Source organism: Musca vetustissima, unplaced genomic scaffold (genome assembly GCF_032173495.1).
Source record: "Musca vetustissima isolate MV318-11 ecotype Yass unplaced genomic scaffold, APGP_CSIRO_Mvet_v1 utg4001, whole genome shotgun sequence".
In the NCBI taxonomy this organism is placed as follows: domain Eukaryota; kingdom Metazoa; phylum Arthropoda; class Insecta; order Diptera; family Muscidae; genus Musca; species Musca vetustissima.
Genome location: NW_026875738.1, coordinates 42,352 through 63,081, shown reverse-complemented (window position 1 = coordinate 63,081; position 20,730 = coordinate 42,352). Strand labels below are relative to the sequence as shown.

General features: G+C 33.0%; 1 protein-coding gene across 1 annotated transcript; it reads right to left on the bottom strand.

Moving 5' to 3' along the window:
* Positions 1–333: 333 nt before the first annotated feature.
* Positions 334–13,168, bottom strand: LOC133338255 (TBC1 domain family member 16). Its single transcript, XM_061546431.1, has 2 exons — positions 12,207–13,168; positions 334–1,526 (listed from the first exon to the last, which is right to left on the bottom strand). Exons 1-2 carry the CDS (start codon positions 13,158–13,160, stop codon positions 342–344), a joined length of 2,139 nt encoding a protein of 712 aa, XP_061402415.1. The 5' UTR covers positions 13,161–13,168; the 3' UTR covers positions 334–341.
* Positions 13,169–20,730: the final 7,562 nt, after the last annotated feature.

Genomic DNA, 20,730 nt, shown 5'->3' with positions numbered 1-20,730 from the left:
TTGAGCTTTATTTTCCTTTATAAATTAATATTTTATGCCTGGATCCTCGTATATGTTTCTCCCTTTAATTTTAACCTGGCAGAGACTCAGCTATTAATAAAACCACTCACTTAATTTGTGATATTTTGACGTGTTGGTGTGCGCATACAAAATTACTGCAATTGCCAATGTATCGAAATAATCACAGCTTTTATAGAGTTTACTTAAGCAATATAATTATAAGCATTTACATTATTTAATTATATATGTTTAACAGAAGCGAAACAATCAGCATTTTTTAAATATATATTTGTGTGCAGAGTATGTAACTAATTAGAATTGCACTTAATGTGCACAATAAATTAATCTATTGCCAATGAACATTTTTCGTCATCTGTATGTCCAATGCACTCAATTGCTGGTCTATGTTCTGAATCCCACATTCCTGGGCCACAGCGTTTGCATAATCCTGCGAGTGTACAGGGAATTTTAGGTAACTGCCGATATTGGTGTAGCATTCCCCGAGCTTTCCGCAATATCAATTGACCGTCCATATACATTGCCAGAGAGCTGAAGTGTAGTAGCATTTCGTCAGATCTTAGATTTTGTGCAATGACATCATCCGCATATACAGCTATAATAGCTAAACAGAGGAAAAGGTGGAAATAATCCGTTAAATAGTTTGACCAACATGCTTCCCACATGCGGATAACCACGGCTTCAGTAAATTCCCTTTTAAAGCACAATAGAAGCCAACGGTGGCAAAATAGTAATTCCATTGCATCGCTGTGTAATTGTAAGTGATTGTAAAATCGTGGCAACATAATCCGAATTAGCTCACGCAGGAATTTTAAATTACGATCAATGTCATTATCTGTAGGTGTGCACACGAAATGAGCTCTTTGCATCAAACCCACAAAGCACCAAAAAGCTTCCGATTCGTTTTGTATTTCACATAGCAATGGCGCCAATAGATCACTCATTCCTTGAAAGTATGATATACCGGTATTGTAGAAAGCATAATTTAATAGTATGTTCTTCATTATTTCTGTGTTAGGGTTATTGTCACCACAAAAGAACGGATTTAAGCGGTCTGTGCGCACTATATCCTTCTCCACCACACATTGAACTGATTTCCAAAAATGAATTTGTTCTTCTGGTGACATAGAATATGTGCGCCGTCTCGTGAGATCTTCATACTCTTGTCTTCTAATATCCATTAAGACAGCACGATCTTCAAAAGTTGATGAAAGAGAATAGCACTTCAACAGAAAAGGCCAGACCGTTTTTCGCAAACTTTTCTCAAGGCCTCCGAAGAAAACACATTTCTTTAGCAATAAATCGTCGTCTATTTGTCCTTTTTCGTTAAGTAGTGTTCCATAAAAAAAATTTGTTGTAATTTTTTGAACAGCACCTTCATCTGGATGCATTTCTGACTTCTTCACTTCTGGGCGACATACCATAAATTGGCGGTATGGCAATTGTTGCTTATCACTTCCTGTTGTATTTGTAATATTGTGAAGAAAACAATGCCACTGATGCAATACCTAAAAAGAGAAACATAAAAAATGTTTTTTAATAAGACACGAAAAAGTGTAGGAGACGTTTTGTCTGGACGGAATTTGGAAAGAACATCATAGGGGCTATGCCCAGTTTTTTTTCTGAAAACGCGACACTTCAGCTGGCGTATAACACAATCAGCATTATTCACACAAACGACGTCTCTTGTTATAAATTGTATTCCCGTTGTCGACTTTTGTATCGATAAATATTGACACATTTTTGGTATTATGTAACAAAGATTGACGACGACGATGATTTAATCGACATTATTTTTTTGACGGCTGTAAAGAACCTGTTCTTTACGTCATTCAAGACTCTATCAATACGCTATGCCAAATTCGATGGAACATAGGATCTGGGTGCACAGTTTACATAAAATCGAAATGACCAGCCAGCCATAAGGCTGAGGATATAACAATGAAAATAATTCCGGTATTATTGAGAATATAAAGAGTTTGAAGGAAACGATAGATAATTATGTGCACAGATACGAATCACAGCAAAAAACGAAGGAAGGAAAAAGCGGTCGGAAATTAAAAAAATATAACGATAATCATAGTTTTGAAGTGTTATATAAGAGAATAAACCGTTCTGATATTCTTATTGAGTTTGTCTGTAATTTATTATTCGAGTTGCCCGTTTATGTAATTATTTTCCTATCGAACTAAAAACATTTACACAACCCAAAAATGCATTTCGCTTAAAGTTATTAAATTTTGGTTTTAATTTATTCATACTTCTTTGATTTTTTATATACACAGTGGAATTTTTTGTACTTATTTTTTTGTATGTATGTATGCTTTTTTATGACTCTGTATATGTTTTATATCGAAGCGAATTATCACAAAAATTCCTTTATTTATCACATAATTTGTCAAATTCAAAACAGATGTGAAAATGATTTGCATTCGTTTACTACAAATTTTGAAATAATTTCTTCAAAATTTTATTGGCTAGATGCGAATTGATTATTTCCCCTAACAAAATTGAATAACTGAACTTTTTGTTTTGAGTTCTTAAAAATAGTTGAAGCAAAACCAGTGAGCGGAGCAATATTGTCGGACAGGTGCGGCCATATGACACATTAAACCATGGACGTACGAAAATTTTTTAAATAAGTATAGTTTTGCAACAGAAAAATTTAAATTCCACTTGCATTATCTAAATTTCTACATGCACAATAGGAATGTAACAAAATTTTAGACGAAATCATAATAAAATTGGTGGAGACATTTTTGTTTTGAGTTCTTGAAAATAGTTAAAGTAATACCAGTGTGCGGAGCAATATAGTCGAACGGGGGCGACCATATGATACATTAAACCATGGACGTATGTAATTTTTTTGAAATATGTATAGTTTTGCAACAGAAAAACTTAAGTTCCACTAGCATTATCTAAATGTCTACATACACAATAGGAATGTAACACAATTTTAGACGAAATCATAATAAAATTGGTGGAGAATATGCACAACCCCATTAAAAGTGTAAAGAAGAGCACATATTGTGGACAAAACATGACAAATTGCTTAATATTTTGATTTTTTTGTATGTGCATTTTAATTATATCCGGCCCGGCCCCAGGGTATCTTGTATCGCATATTCAGATTTAGCAAAACGTTATTTTGTAAAGTCGGCATCTTATTTTCAAATAATGGTCCAACATTACCTCTGTCGCACCGTCTTAGGAATTGGAAAGATGCTCTTGAATCCTTTATCGACAACGAAAAAAAGGAATACCACAAAGATGCGATGAAGAGGACTCAGGACTTTATATCGAGAATAAAATATGTTTCAAAACGTATAGAATATGTTACGGACAAACAAGCTTCATATATATTGAAAGAACAAACGTATAACGTTAAAGTGGCCATTGAGACAATTTTATTGTGTGAAAGGGAAGACATCGCCTTGAGTGGAAGTAAAGCCTCCTGAATACAGTTTGGATTTGGATTCAACATTTTTGAAAGATCAAGAATATGACGGCGCGTCTCACATGTCGGCAATTATAATAGAGTGCATCTGCGGTATACATTCATTATTCTTTTCACATTTTAAAATAAAATATATTGTTAAAAATTTTAATAGTAGTACCGGCAACCATAGATGCTGTGGTTGCCGGTTGATGCCCCACGTCGAGTAAAAAAAATAAAAAGGTCCATTTGACCCGTTCAACATTAACCGATAATTCATTCTAATTAATTGGTCATATTCCCTTCCCCATGGAAAATTGGCGATGTTCGGTTTACAATTGTGGCGTCTTGAAAATCAGACAAAAATAAATTTTTCGGTCTATTTCATTCCCTAAATATCATGTGTTCATCATGCATCGTCTTGAGCATAACTGGAACCTGCAGGAATATTTCCTAGCATTCAGCGCTAAATTTCCGTCCTCTAATGATAGTACTAAACAATATCAGCATACGTAGACCCCTGTAAATATAAATGTAAATTCTTTGGCCAGATCCCCTTCACCATGCAAAATTTCGTGATGATCGGGTCATAATTGCGAACTCTGTAGCGGCCAGAAAAAGGGAAAAAATTAAGTATTTGGTCCATTTCATTCCTTAAATATTAATGGATCATGGATCCGAAAAAGGTTGCTTTCTGGTCAAAACCGATTCATGAAGATTGGTCCATAACTGTAGCCTGTATCTTGTTTATAAAATATAATGGACTGACGGACGGACATGTCTGAATCGACTCAGTCGATATGATATGACTATCGGTATACTAAAAGGTTTGTTTTTGTATTGTATTTGTATTTTATTTGCATAAAGGCAAAATGAAACAAGTGAAACCAGTAAGAAATGTAGTAAAGTCGGATGGGGCTTACTATATGATACCCTTCACCACTTTGGGTATATTCAACAGATGGAATCCTAACAGACGTCGCATTTTTGAAGGACCATTAACATGAAATTAAACATGTCGTTCTGCAACCTATACCAAATTTTGGTTAGATATACAGTTGCTTCTTACAATGGGACAAAATTATTTTAATAAATTTAAAGCAAAATATCGAAATCTAAACCGATTTCATCGAAACTTGTCACATGTTAGGTTACACATATTTTAGTATGTTTTGTGCATTGATCCACATTTTGAGTTCTTCATTTACTTATAAATCCAAATTTCGTGCAAATGGAAGGATATGTAGGGACTTTGGTTCACCATTTACCTAAAATCGGACGAAAATATATATGGGAGCTATATCTAAATCTGAACCGATTATTATAAAATTTAACACACATCTTTCGAGACTTAATTCAGTACGCTATGCCAAATTTCGTGCAAATCGAAGGAATATGGGAGCTATATCTAAATCTGAACCGATTTTCCCAATTTCAATAGGGTTCGTCCTTGGGCCAAATAAATGAGCTGTACCAAATTACATCCAATTCGAATCAAAAATGTACTGAATTAAGTCTAGAAATGTGTGTGATAAGTTTCGTAAAAATCGGTTCAGATTTAGATATAGCTCTCATATATATAGTTTCGACCGATTTTACGCAAATAGTGCAATAGGGACCAGATGGAATCCTAACAGACGTCGCATTTTTGAGGGACCATTAACATGAAATTAAACATGTCATTCTGCAACCTAACTAAATTTTGGTCAGATATAGAGTTGCTTCTTACAAAGGGACAAAATTATGTAATTAAATTTAAAGCAAAATATCGAAATCTAAACCGATTTCATTGAAACTTGTCACATGTTAGGTTACACTTATTTCAGTATGTTTTTTTTGCATTCGTCCACATTTTGAGTTCTTCATTTACTTATAAATCCAAATTTCGTGCAAATGGAACGATATATAGGGACTTTGGTGGACCATTTACATAAAATCGGACGAAAATATATATGGGAGCTATATCTAAATCTGAACCGATTTTCACGAAATTTAAAACACATCGTTCTAGACTTAATTCAGTACGCTGTGCCAAATTTCGTGCAAATCGATGTATATATAGGGACTATGGTGCACTATTTACCTAAAATCGGACGAAAATATATATGGGAGCTATATCTAAATCTGAACCGATTTTCACGAAATTTAACACACATCGATCTAGGCTTAATTCAGAACGCTGTGCCAAATTTCGTGCAAATCGAAGGATATATGGGGACTTTGGTGCACTGTTTACCTAAAATCGGACGAAAATATATATGGGAGCTATATCTATATCTGAACCGATTTTTCCCAATTTCAATAGGGTTCGTCCTTTGGCCAAATAAGTGAACTGTGCCAAATGTCATCAAAATCGTATCACAAAGGCGAACAAAAATACATGGACGGACAGACGGACATGCATAAATCGACTTAAAAAGTGATTCTATGCATATTCTCAAAAGGAACCATGTGTCTATCTCATTTCCTTTTGCCTGTTACAAAGGGTATAAAAAAGGGGTTATATGGGGACTGTCCCTAAAAGGGGGCGAATATTAATAATTTTTGGTAGGGAGATTTAATACCATATACGACTACGAAATACCAAATTACAGCGAATTCGGTTGAAAACCGCGCTCAAGAATACCCAAAATACCGAAAATTGGAGGGTACCCTTATATGGGGGATATTCGAAAAAATGGACCTATATTTATAATTTTTTGTGGAGAGATTTGGTACCTATTAAGAACTCAAAATACTAAATTACAGCCAATTCGGTGGAAAAATACGATCAAAACCCCCAAAATACTGAATATTAGGAGGTACCGTTATATAAGGGCTACCAGAAAAATAGACCTATATTTATAATTTTTTGTGGAGGCATTTAGTACCTAATAAAAGCCCAATGTACCAAATTTCAGCGTATTCGGTTGAAAAACGCGCTGATGAACCCCAAAATACCGAAAATTGGGGGTACTGTTATATGGGAGCTATGCCTAAATCGTCTTAGAATTTTACCCTGATCAATAATGTATATACTTTATACCCTCCATACTATGGTGGAGGGTATAAAAACGTTTATATATTTTACAAGTAGGTAATGTCGATCAAATTCATTTATTTTCAGATCCCAAACTATTTTTGTGTCATACCCCATATCGGCCATATTTTGGATTTGAAGATTTGGTTCACCATTTACTGAAAATCGGACGAAACTATATGTGGGAGCTATATCCAAATCTGAACCTATTTCAACAAAACTTAAAACACGTTATGTTATAGCAATTTTTATATCTTATGCAAACTTGTGTGTTAATCGGCCATATTTTGGTGCTTAATCGGACGAATATATATGGGAACTATATCTAAATCTTAACCGATTTTTCCCAATTTCAATAGGGCCAAACAAATGAGCTGTGCTTTGTCTACAAACATATGCACAAAGATATAATACCCTGTACCACAGTGTGGTGAATGGTATACAAATAATAGAATGGGATCAGAAAATTATATTATTTTATATAAATTACTATAAACTTCATAGAAAGGGCAAAATAAAAAATTAATTTGAAATAAAAAATTATGAAAAATACTTCTAGACAATCAAGGTGTGATCAAACATTTTTACTGCAAGTGATGTTTCATTTACGTGACCACCACTAAGGTTATGGGTTTTTTTGGAACGTCGTATCCGAGTATCATATTTTAATGAGTTTTTAGAAAATTATAAAATATTTTTAAGTCATTGTAAGCATATATATATCCCACAAAATGTCTTTAATTGTGATAATCATAAAAAGGTTTCAGTAACCCATACAAAGAAGTGATATCGATTTAAATAAGATGTCCATACTAATACCCATTTTAAATATAAACGTCAAATGTTCATTGATTTCTATGACCACTGCCTAATTTTTGTTCATAAGTTATGCAACTTTTCGGGAAAGTTCCGTTTTGATTATCTATATATATATATATATATATAAAAGAGCTAAGTGTTAAGTGAGTGACTGACTGACAGATCATTGAGTGTGGGTTGTTGTTAGTGTGTAGGCGTGAGTTAAGGCTGGGTTTTTGGAAATTCGAACTAGAAGGGTACGAAAAGTACTAAAATGTACCAAATATTGTACCCATTGTATTAGGCGAACGGGAAGAGCTAGAATTCTGAAATGTGGGTCACTGATGGAAAGATAGAAAGATGTACAAAAGGGGTTTTGAAAATTCGATCTAAAAGTGTACGAAAAGTTCTAAATTTAGTTCTAATTGTATATGTATTGAACATATATAGCTAGAATCTTGAAATTTTATATGGAATAAAGATTGGGAAGTGGTATTGATGTATGGAAATGGTTTATGAAATTAGTACATATTTATATAAAATTTACAAAGTGGTACTAAATTTAGTACTATTTGCGTTTAAATGAGTGTATAGAGATGAAAGCCTGAAAATCGGAAATAAGAATACTATTGTAGTACAGGATTGAGGTAGCTTTAAAAAATCGTACTTATGTGTTCGAAAAGTTCTAAATTGTACTAAATTTGGTGCATTTGGATTTATGTGAACGGATAGAGCTGGAGTCTTCAAATTGAGAAATTAAACTAGTAAGGAAAGTAGTAAAGTCGGACTGGGCCGACTACATGATATCCTTCACCACTTTGGGGATATTCTGCATATGCATCCTAACAGACGTCGCCTTTTCTAAGGCGATTATTTGGTGTACAGTCAACATGAATAGGTCGAAATTATATATGGAAGCTAATCTGAACCAATTTCAGAGAAACTTGCTAGATTTTTATTAATTTCTGTACGTGTATGGGTCTGTATGAGCCTTTAGTGTACCATTAACTTAAAATCGGACGAAAATATATATAGAAGATATATGTACATTCTCGAAACTTATCACACATCATTCTGGGCCTAATTCAGTACTCTGTGCCAAATTTCGTGCAAATCGAAAGATATATAGGGACTTTGGTGCAGCATTTACCTTTATTCGGACGAAACTATATATGGGAGTTATATGTAAATCTGACCCGATTTTCTCGAAACTTAGCACACATCATTCTAGACCTAATTCAGTACTCTGTGCCAAATTTCGTGCAAATCGAAAGGTATATAGGGATTTTGGTGCACCATTTACTTTAAATCGGACGAAACTATATATGGGAGCTATATCTAAATCTGAACCGATTTTTCTCATTTTCAGTAGGGTTCGTCCTTGAGCCAATTAAGTGACCTGTGCCAAATTTCATCCAAATCGGATGATAACAAAAATACGTGGACGGACGGACAGACGGACATGCATAAATCGACTCAGAAAGTGATTCTATACATATTCTCAAAAGGAACCATGGGTCTATCTCGATTATTTTTGCCTGTTACAAACATATGCACAAAGACAATACCCTGTACCACACTGCGGTGAAGGGTATAATGACTGGTACGAAAAGTTCTATATGGTACTAAATTTAGTACAATTTGGATTTTGCTTGAAAGGATAGAGCTGAAAACCTGAAATCTGCAAGTAAGATTACTGTTGAAGGTTGAGCTATAGACACATATTTGGAAATTCGTATTTATGTGTACGAAAAGTACTAAACGGAACTAAATTTGGTACAATTTGGATTTGGGTGAATGGAGAGATCTGGAAACCTAAAATTTGGAATAATGGTTGCTGTTGGAATATAGAATTGAGATATGAATGCATAGTACTTACGTGTACTAAATGGTACTATATTTGGTACAACTTAATTATGTGTGAACGGATAGAGCTGGGCTCCGAATTAAAATTACTGTTAGAGTGCAGGAAAAAAGTACTAACTGGTACCAATTGGTTTACAAATTGTTTTTGTGTGAACGGATAGGGCTGAGATCCTGAAATTGTGAATTAATATAACAGTTTGCGTGCAGGATTGAGATATGTCGGTAGTTTTGAAAATTCGTAATACGTGTACTAAATGGTACTAAATTTGGTACAATCTAGATTTGAGTGAACGGATAGAGATGGAAAACTTAAATTTGGAATGAAAGATTATAGAATTAATGTAGTATTTGAATTACGTACTTATGGATACGAGAAGCACTAAATGGTACTAAATATGGTTTTGTGTGAGCGGATTGAGATTGGATTGTAGGATGATACATGGAGTTAGTTTTAAAAATGCCTAATTATGTGTACTAAATGGTATTAAGTTTAGTACAATTTAAATTTGAGTAAAAGGATAGAGATGGAAAACGTATATTTAAAAATAAAATTACTGTTAGAGTACAGGATTGAGACAGTGTTGGAAATTCGAACACATAAGTACGAAAAGTACTAATTATGGTACAATTTGGATCTATATGAACGGATAGGGATGGGATCCTGAAATTTGTCATTAAAAATAGTTTTGGAGTGTGAAATTGAGAAGTTTTAGGAACTCGTACTAACGTCTACGAAAAGTAATAAATGATACTAAATTTGATACAATTTGGATGTTGGTGAACGGATAGAGCTGGGATCCTTAAATGTGCACTTAAGGTTATTATTGGAGTGCATGACTGAGGTATTTTTGGAAATTCGTACTTATGGGTACGAAAAGCACAAAATTTCGTACAATGTGGACTTGAGTTAGAACTCGAATTTTGAAAGTTACCACTTAGGATACTGTGGGAGTGTAGGAAAAGTACAGAATGGTACCAAATCTGGTACAATTTGGAGAACAGACAGAAATTTGAGCTTACGATTGCTATAGGAAGTGATGCAAATGTGGTATAGGTTGGTAATGTGGTATAGTCACTTTTTTGTAAACTGAAAATTTTAATTTATTTAACTCACGTTGAGAATCAGTAGCAAAAATTAAATTTTTCATGAAATTGACTTTTTTCGGTTGGAGTTTAAACATAATTTTTTGTTTTACAGATTTGTTTTAATCTTTATTATGAAATCATTAAAATAATCAGTATGTACTAAAAATCAAATAATATGCGCGATTGCACCACATATTTACCAATTTAGGAAAAAACTAGACAATTATTCAGTGAACACAAGTGCAGGTAATGTGGTATACCTGAAGTCTGTATGAAAAAAAGCCAGCACAAGACAAAATTTCATTACTATTTGAAACATTTGTCCTCTACCAGCGCCTACCATGCATCATAAGAATGAAAAACAAAGGTTATGGGATTTTAACTACTTCTCCGTACAAAAATTAAATATTGCCATGTGTAGACATTATTATATAATAAAAATTAAAGTTTCACTCAACGTATCCGTTAAAAATCTTAACAGACATAAATCTCGAGCTAGTTCACATTCTTTAAAAACAATGAATTATATAAGATATCAATTGGAAGTGAAAATTATATTATACCACATTAACATCATGTGGTATACCACATTACCTACACTTTTTTTAAAATCACTTTTAATGGAATTTCAAATATTTTCTCAAATATCTCTTAAATTGTTAGAATAATATTATTTTCAAATTGATACATGGAAAGACAACACATGTAGCTTAAGTGTAAAATTTAAATTTAATCGGATAAAAAATAAAGATTTGGCAATCTGAAAACAAATGGGTATATCACATTTGCATCACCTCCTATATTTGAAAGCAGGTTTGGAATATTGAGATAGGTTTGTAATATGGGTAGGAAAAGTACAGAATGGTACCAAATCTGGTATAATTAGTTTTTTAATGAACAGACAGAGCTGGAATGCTCAAATTTGGACTTACGATTACAATTTGAAAGCAGGATTGAGGTACATTTGGAAATTTGTACTTATGAGTACGAAAAGTACTAAATTTGGTACGGTTTGGACTTTGGTCGAATTAAGATTACTGTTAGAGTGTAGGATTGATGTAGTTTTAGATATTGTTACTAAGGAGTATGAAAAGTACTAAATGGTACTAAATATGGTTTTGGATGAACCCAGATATTTGGAATTTAGATTATTTTTAAAGTGTAGTATTGAGTTATGGCGACAACTTTGGAAAATCAAATTTATGTGTACGAATAGTAAATAGAATAGAAAATGCACTAAATTTGGATTTGGGTGGCTGGAACCTAAAATTTACAGGTTACTTCCAAAACCAAGGGGGTTTTGGAAGTTACCTGTACGTATTTGCTAAAATCTGATCTATTTTTAATCTGTGTAATAAAATCAAAAATGGATTTCGGAAAATAGTGCTTATGTGTGTGAAGAGTACTAAATGGTAATAAACTTGATATTACATATAGAAATAGAGGTAGAATTCAGAACTATAGTACAACAAATTATACAGTAAAAATACATAACTCTAGTGTCCACGTTTCACATAACACCCAATTGTCAGTATTTGGAAGGTTTAGGCATAATTTTCTCATTGTAGTGTCCGTAATTTGTGATTCTGCAATATTGCAGGATAAATCATATTTATTCGAAACATGGGACAGTTTTCATATAGATACCGCCAAGTGGCTAAAATTTGTAATTTCTGATTCCTGGGGAATAAAAAACTTATTTCCTAAAATTGTTCAACATAGGTTAATGTTTTAAAATACATAGTGGGGCTATAGTTGGAAATATGGAGCCCCACATGACGGGAATTACTGATTTCCCACATAAAAAAATTTGTTGTTTTATTCAGTATCAATAGGACTACCAATGGTAAACATTTCAAAATGTTCTGAGAGGCGCCGGTAAAGTGAATTTGTTACAAAATTATATTAATTTGTTCGTTAACTTTTTACAGAAATTCTCTCTTCAACTATAAAAATAAACTAAAATATTCTTGTTTCATTTACCTGTGCTAAGTGATCTAATCCTCCATAGTGAAAATGTAAAATTTTATACTGTGATTCCCTGGACGCTATTACTAGTTGTCCTGATGTACAACTGTTATCGTTAAAGAATAATCGTAAAGACCGCATCTGGCTTAAATCAACGGAAAACCTACGGCACTTCATAATGGATTTCCGTTTTATTGTTGGTGTACTGTTACTGCTGTCAGGAAACGCAAGATTATGCTTAAACGCAAGCAGTTCGGGAGTCATCCAGTTTGGATTATTGTCATCCGAAGCTGATCCGTCAGATTCCGCTTGGTGAGTATCTCTTTCGGAAACTGCAATACAGTTATATGTTTGTGGTATATTAGCATTTTCAATTTGGGGATTCGAAATAGTTATATTCACTGAAGTTATAGGGTTCTTTTTAATCAATGCTTCCAAATCTTGCAACGATGCCTTTTTTCCTCCTAGAAGAGGCTGTAATTCGTTACGGAGCTCCTGCATATCTGCGCTTGTTGCAATATCATCATCTTTAATTGGCCCTCTTGGTGTGGAATTTGTGTCATCAGTTACATTTTCCACACTTTTGTGTTTTTCAATGACGTCGTTGTTTGCATGTTTTTCTAATAAAATCTCATCGTTATGTATAGGAGCTTTCGAGAAATAAAATGAAGATGCCATTTCATCCTCGTCTTGATATTTGCACAGAGAAGTATTTGGAATCCATGATAACAGCAAAGTTGGTCTTTTAGCTCTATTGTGTTGGTCAGTAAATGTTTTCGTTGTAACTGTTAAATAACCAGGATAATGCAAAATATCGCATTGTTGTCTAGCCACAATAGGTGGATGAATGCAGACATTATTTTTGCAAAATAGAATTTCGTTATCCTCATATGAAATATCGATTTTTTCGCTTTTGTCGTCGCCAAGTATAAAACTCGATGCTTTTTTAAGAATAGTTCCTATAGGCATATTGATTTCCAATCTTTTTTAACAAATAACTTATTAAAGGAAATATCGTTATTTAAGATGAAAATTAATTTACTTCCACCCTTATTTACACAACCACCATAACTGACGGAAATATGTGTATAGTATTTAACTTTTGTTACTGAGTTGCCAATGTGGTTTTAACAAAAGGGCAGATAAGACTAACAATAACGCGGCTGCGCTAAATTATAGAGGGTTATCAGAATGGTAATTCATTAGGACCTACTGATATGAATGTATGTTAAAGTATATGTTACATGGGCCAATACGAATACGAAAATACGTTTCGTTTGATAACCCAATAATTTGTAGCAATAGTTCGGTTAGATTTACGCAATCCACTCGATCTCAAATGTCAATTCCATAGCGTACACGTCAAATATAATTAGGCTTGCCCCCTTGGCTGAACTTGGCTGGTTTATCCAGCTTTTTTGATGCTTGTAGAGTTTCTAGTTAAAATGTAATTTGTCCAGCATTAATTTATGCATTTATATACAATTGAACTTAGCGACACTGAAAGTAAAAAAGTGCATGTGTAAATATGAAAGTGACATATTACTTACTAGTTACTTTTGTTTTTTCTTATGCGCCAAATCTAGATTATCATATTCAGAATAAACATTTGTCTATTTTCCCTCTTTAAACGGCATATACATTACAACTTTTTACCGGGTTAACCTACTTTATGAGGATTTATTTGACATATATGCAAAGAAATTGACAATTGAAACCCACTGGGTTAACGAAATCCGGTTAAATGTAAACGTACTATTACGAAAAAATCAATTTTTTCTTAACTAAAATTCGGAAAAACGAAAACTGATTTCATTTCATTTCGTAAGTATTTCAAACTTTATTTCCTTAATTTTTGTAGGTTTGTTTTAAAAAATAATCCTTTAATATTGTTCGAAATTACATATATAAGACCAAACGTGCTTCTATAGACGAAACTTTGATGGAAAAAACTATTTCTGATGGTGCGTGTGGACTTGCCAATTCAACGTCCGCCGCTAGAAAATATAGCCTTAAAAATCAAACATCGAGTCGCATATTAAAAAAAATATAACCTTCAGAGGATATGAATTCCAACCAGACTGATATCAATGATAATTACCAGGCTATAGCGTTGGGTGCCCAATATGCGAATTTGACTTTTTTGACAAAACTAATGCACACGAGTACGCTTGTAACGAACACCGGTAAGTATACGTAATACTGACGATGGCAATGCTCACCAATGTTAATTTTTACTCAACGATGGCAACCTTCACAAAAAATGCCAGCTATAATCTCAGGTTCATTAAAGACCAGTAAGGAAAGCAGTAAAGTCGGACTGGGCCGACTATATGATACCCTTCACCACTTTGGGGATATTCTGCATATGTATCCTAACAGACGTCGCCTTTTCTAAGGCGATTACTTGGTGTACAGTCAACATGAATAAGTCGAAATTATATATGGAAGCTAATCTGAACCAATTTCAGAGAAACTTGCTAGATATTACTTTTTATTAATTTATGTACGTGTATGGGTCTGTATGGGCCTTTAGTGTACCACTTACTTAAAATCGTCCGAAAATGTATAAAGGTATATGTACATCTGAATAAATTTCAAGAAAACTTGACACATGAAAGGTTACAGTAACTGTACTGTACAAAATTGTGGGCCGATCGGCTAATCTTTGGGTCTTTAGTGCACAATTTAAATTAAATCAGTCGAAAATATATATTGAAGCTACATCTAAATCTGAACCGATTTTCACGAAACTTAGCACGCATCATTCTGGACCGAATTCAGTACTCTATGCCACATTTCGTGCAAATCGAAAGGTATATAGACACTTTCGAGCCCCATTTACCATAGATCGGACGAAATAATATATGGGAGCTATATATAAATCTGACCCGATTTTCTCGAAACTTATCACACATCATTCTGAACCTGGCACACATCATTCTGGACCTAATTCAGTACTCTGTGCCAAATTTCGTGCAAATCGAAAGGTATATTGGGACTTTGGCGCACCATTTACCTTAATTCGGACGAAACTATATATGGGAGCTATATCTAATCTGAACCGATTTTCTCGACCTGGACCTAATTCTGTACTCTATGCCAAATTTCGTGCAAATCGAAAGATATACAGGGACTTTGGAACACAATTTACCTTAAATCGGACGAAAATATATATGGGAGCTATATCTAAATCTGAACCGATTTTTCCCATTTTCAATAGGGTTCGTCCTTGGGCCAATTAAATGACCTGTGCCAAATTTCATCCAAATCAGATCACAAATATATATTCTTGCTGGATCTTACTAAATGTTATTCGATAAATGCTACTGAGTACATTTTAGTGTAACCGAGTCAATCATTTTAGACATATACCTTATATCTTTTTACCGAGTTAACCCTTTTATAAGGTGTTATATGTGATGAAATTGACAATTTAGACTACTAGATTCACTAAACATTAATAATTTGTCTGGTGTATTTGTAGAAAAATTGAAACAAGAGGCACATGTCAAGTTCGTTCTCAGTTTATTTTTATTTTGTATGTTCTAAAGGGATAAAACATCAATTCAAAACCAATAACATTAATTAACAGGCCCAGACCGTAAACTCTCTCTCCTTAATTTGGCTGTTGAAATAGCAATAAAGATACAATATTTCAAGTTTGTGGAAACCACGTTTTTGACCAGGGAGATACCTACGGGTCTCCATAAATAAAAAAACTAGCTGACCATGCAAACGTTGTTTTTCCTTATCAATATTGCATCAATATAAGATTGGTAAAAAACATTTGCCACTATGTTTATGTGAATAAAAAGTATTAAATGGCCCAAGCACATAACAGTTTATTATTTGGAAGATCATGTTTGGTTATTGCTCCAACGTTTTTATAAATTATCTTATTTGTCCCTTCTTGAAGGATTCTTAATTACAATATAATTTTGTTCTTGTCCAATTTACCTTTTGATTTTTATATTGAAATCAGTATATAACTCGAAAAAATTTAGATTTGGCATAGAAAGTTAGTGGTTTTTGCTCAGTTATAGGTATATTTAATTTTTAAACAAAGTGATAATTAGTTTTCAGATCACCGTTATAGATTTGTATATATTTGCTATATATTCTATATATAGTTTCTGACAGTTAAGGGGAAAAGTTTGGTCAATGTTGACGCCGTATACCTTCTTTTAATTGTAAATGCCTGTTTTATATCTTAACTCTAAATCGTGAAAGGTTGTAATCGGATTTGTTATATCCTCACTTTTTTAATAACTTGATTGTAATTTAACATTTGAATAAGTTGTTGTTTAAGTTTACATAGGTAAACATCCAAACTTCAAGTTGTCGGCCAAAAAAGGAAACATTGTAAAATAAGACAAAACTTCAAATATCTGACGGGAATACTAATACCATTATATTCGTCGATGTTAACGATCGCATTATTAGTATTATAACATACACATATTTTAAGAAATTATAAGTTTTGATCTAACTAACTCAAAAAACCATATGTCTTAAAAAACAACAATTTATTTAAACATTAAAGCTCGATAGCAAAATTGGGGAATTTTAAATATTACTTAATATATTTGCTTTGGCGGAATCTCACAATTAGTTTTCATATTTTCCTATTCTGACCACATACGATTTATAAGTCCTTTGAATCGTCAAAATCGCTGTAGAGTTCTTGAGTTATAAACAATGTAACTAACACAACATTCGATTATTCCAATTTCCCGACTTTTTGATGTTTTTCTCAACATTTTCTTCGTAAAAACCTTCCCAGTGCAATTACAAACAACCGAAGGAAAACGTGAGTGAAGTCGGTCCAGTCAATACACCATGAAACATTATTCACATCTTTAAAAATACATTTGAGGAACCATAAAGGCAAATATAAGTTAGACAAAAACAGGATTTGCCTCCATGTAGGATTCGAATTTAAATGTATTCTTCCCGAATATAAGAACATGTTCAATAATACCTTCGTATTTTGTTGACGTATTTGTAATCGTATATAGCGAATTACTAACATCAATGAACTGTATTGAATACTTTGAAAGACGTTTCGTTTTTACTAAAACATAAAAACATATGTCTATGTATATTCCCGGTGTTGTTTCCTATTAAGGAGACGATCAAGTTTCGATCAGTGGCCCAGATATCACATGGGATATGTGGTGTATTTATATGTTCAAAACAATTTGTTTCATTATTGTGCGCTTTTAAGCATCCTTACCCTAAAGTACTTGGAAAGTAATAACAAAATATCAATTTAATTGCCTTTAATTCGGTATTCTCTATAGGGTAATATAGTTTTTGGTATAGGCTACACATAATGGAACCGCTGAATCTTTACTTTACCATGTCTTATTGTGTTTTATTTGAGAAACATTTCACAACCTACACATACCATGCAAATTTCTTCACATAACATAACTTATATTTTCATTAACAAAATAAATCTTGATTTTATAGAAAACGTGAGCAAAGAATCATAGCGATTAATCTTGCTCTCTCTCTTTTCGATTTCTTATTATTAAATTTAACTTTAATGAAAATATAAATTTATATACAATAGTTCTTTCAAGGTAATGACAATACAATCAATTGTAGAAAATTAACATATTTTGAGAATTTTCCATAACTAACAATTACTTAAAGATACACGCTGTCCATTTTCGCCCAAAATATATCCAAAAAGAACTACGAAGAGATGAAATCATAAAGGTTCGATATAAAATGTGTGGAAATGCTCATATCTTTCGTATTTTTCTCAAATTTTTGTTTCATAAAAACCTTCCCACTGTAATTACCGACAACTGGAAGAAATTTTGAGTCAAATCGGTCCAGCCGTTCTCAATTGATGCGTTAGTATACATTTTTCTTGCTCCATTTTTATGTAAACAGATTTATATTTCTATCGCCTCCACATTTTTCCTATAATTGAACCATTGCCACTTATATGTGTAACACATATGAAAATACTGGGAATAGGGAAGTTATTCGATGAAGAAAGATTTGCTTCGTCAAACATTCCCAGCAGGCAGATTGAGTAAATTGAATACGGGAGGACATTTAATAAAGAAAAATTTCGAATTGTATGCGTTCCCAATTTTCCTGTTGGGTGACTTTTAAAAACATAATTTGTCATATTCATATTGACACTAGCATTACGCTGGAATCAAATCAGCTGGGTTTTGCTGTTACCTTTTATAATTGTACCATGGTAAATTACCTTAAATATGCTGAGAGAGAACGTTGTTTGTTTATTTAATAATAACAATATTGTGAAGTTTGTTTTTAAAGTAATTATTTATTTTAAAATGAGCTGCGCTCAAACGATTACTCTGGTAAAATAATGCAAAATATGCCTTATTTTTAGTTATTTCAAAAAGGGTATGAAAAATGTTTTTGGTTTGTGTTTGATATTCGATATCTTAAAACAATTCATCATTTTGTCTAAAAAAATTATAATAATAATGTGTTTTCATAGTAAAATCTCATCATATGCGCTCAAACGGATGTCGACTACTATACCAAATTTTAATATTTTTTTTTAATTCTTAATATTAGTCTCCTGTATAAAAAACAGAAATCAAATAATTACATAAAGCTGATTTAATTTCCTATATAGATTTTTATTGAGATTCTGTACTTATTGATTTTTTAGCCAGTTTTCATAAATAAACATACAAATGTTAACAAAAACACGTCTCCACACTCCTCTTCATAACCTCCGCCACCTACTTCGGTACCCCTTACGATGGAGCCAGCAACAAGCCGAAAACCGCCGAGAAAAACGCGAAATGAGAGACCAAAGTGGTATTATCTATATTATTATAATGCTGAAGGTTTCACTATTGAAGCAATATGATATTAATTTTTGCTTAGATCATCTTTATTTATTGTAAAACTTAAATATGATATTTTCTGCTCAAAATACTTACACTTGCCAATGTTCAATTGAAGACCTGCATGTCGTAGCTTATTCAAAACGAACCTAACATTACCCATATGTTCCGGTAAAGTTTTTCATGTCACCGTTATGTCATCTTGATAGACTATTACACCTGGTGTACCTCTAAAGATAATCTCAATTAAAAATCCAAATACATCTATACAATATTAGTACTTGAGCCTGTCAAATATGTACAACCATGCATGCATATAAATGTTGTTGTTGGTATTATTGTAAAATATTTTGTTTGTTTACTCTTGGTAATTTCGTTCGAGAAAAGAAAATTAAACTCATGTAGACAAGTTTAAGGGCCGGTCAAGTAGAGCTAAAGGACCTGATTTCATAGATATATGTTTTTCTGCCGGAATCCGTGATATCTCATATTAGGCTCCAAAGCTCCCCCTGGGGCCAATATATTTTGTTTTCGTTTTGAGGTGATTGTGGTATATGATATAGATTTCAGGGTCGTACCTAATTTATTGCGCTCCGTATAAAAATACTTTCACTTTCTCACCTTCATAGGGTTTGTTAGACGTCCGTATTACCCAAGTACGCAAGGACTTTATTTGCATCTCTGCCAATTGAAAACGGCGAAAATGCTTGAAAATATTTCTTTAATTGATCGAAAAACAAATTTTTCAATGACGGAAATTCTATTAAAAAAAAACAAAAAAATTAAAATACGCATTGTCAATGTTGAAAATTGTCAACATTATATTTTGATACGCAATGCGTATTTGTAGAGGTGGTATTTAAAGGGTAAATACCCAAGGGATATATAAATACCCATTTGCGGTATATACTATATTGAATCGGTAAAATATCTTACACCCTATTTCTGTTATCTGATATCAAATCTTTTTAGAATGGATAGTTTCACGATACTTTAAAGACGCGGGTAAATACCCGAGTACTTACCCAAAAATTGGGTATAAACTCATTAACTGCCGAACCACTTGACATAGGCGGTCAAAATTTGGCTCAAATAGTTTTTTATATCCATACAAATACTGATATGGGAAATGGGGTCCCTGGGTCCAAGTTTTGATATAGCCCCCATAAAACCGTATCTCCCGCTTTAAAGTATTTTTTGTCTATTAGGCACATTTTACGATCAAATTGGCTGTAATTTGGCACAGAGACTTCTCTTTGAGTCCAAAATATCCATGCAAAAATGTATAAATGTAGGTCCACGTATTCTGGTATCCCTTATACAAAGGCGCCCCTATTTTGAGTATTTCCCCAAAAATTGGGTATAAACTCATTAACTAGCGAACCTCTTGGGCAAACATTTATTTGCCCTTACAATATTTTTGTAAGAGCAAAGAAAGGAAAATAACAGGAGATTCGTTCCGATTAAATGTTGGTGTTCTGTGAAATAGTGTACACCCATTTCTGCTCTTCTAGGATGTTTTGCCACTCTTGGTCCTAAGGTGTCCGATAAGGCGGAAGTTGGATTGAGGGTCACTGATGGAGGGTAGAATAGATGTAGCAAAGGATTTTTTTTAGAAATTCGAACTATAAGTATCCGATAAGTACTAAAGGTACAATTTCGTAGCATGTGAATGGATTGAGTTA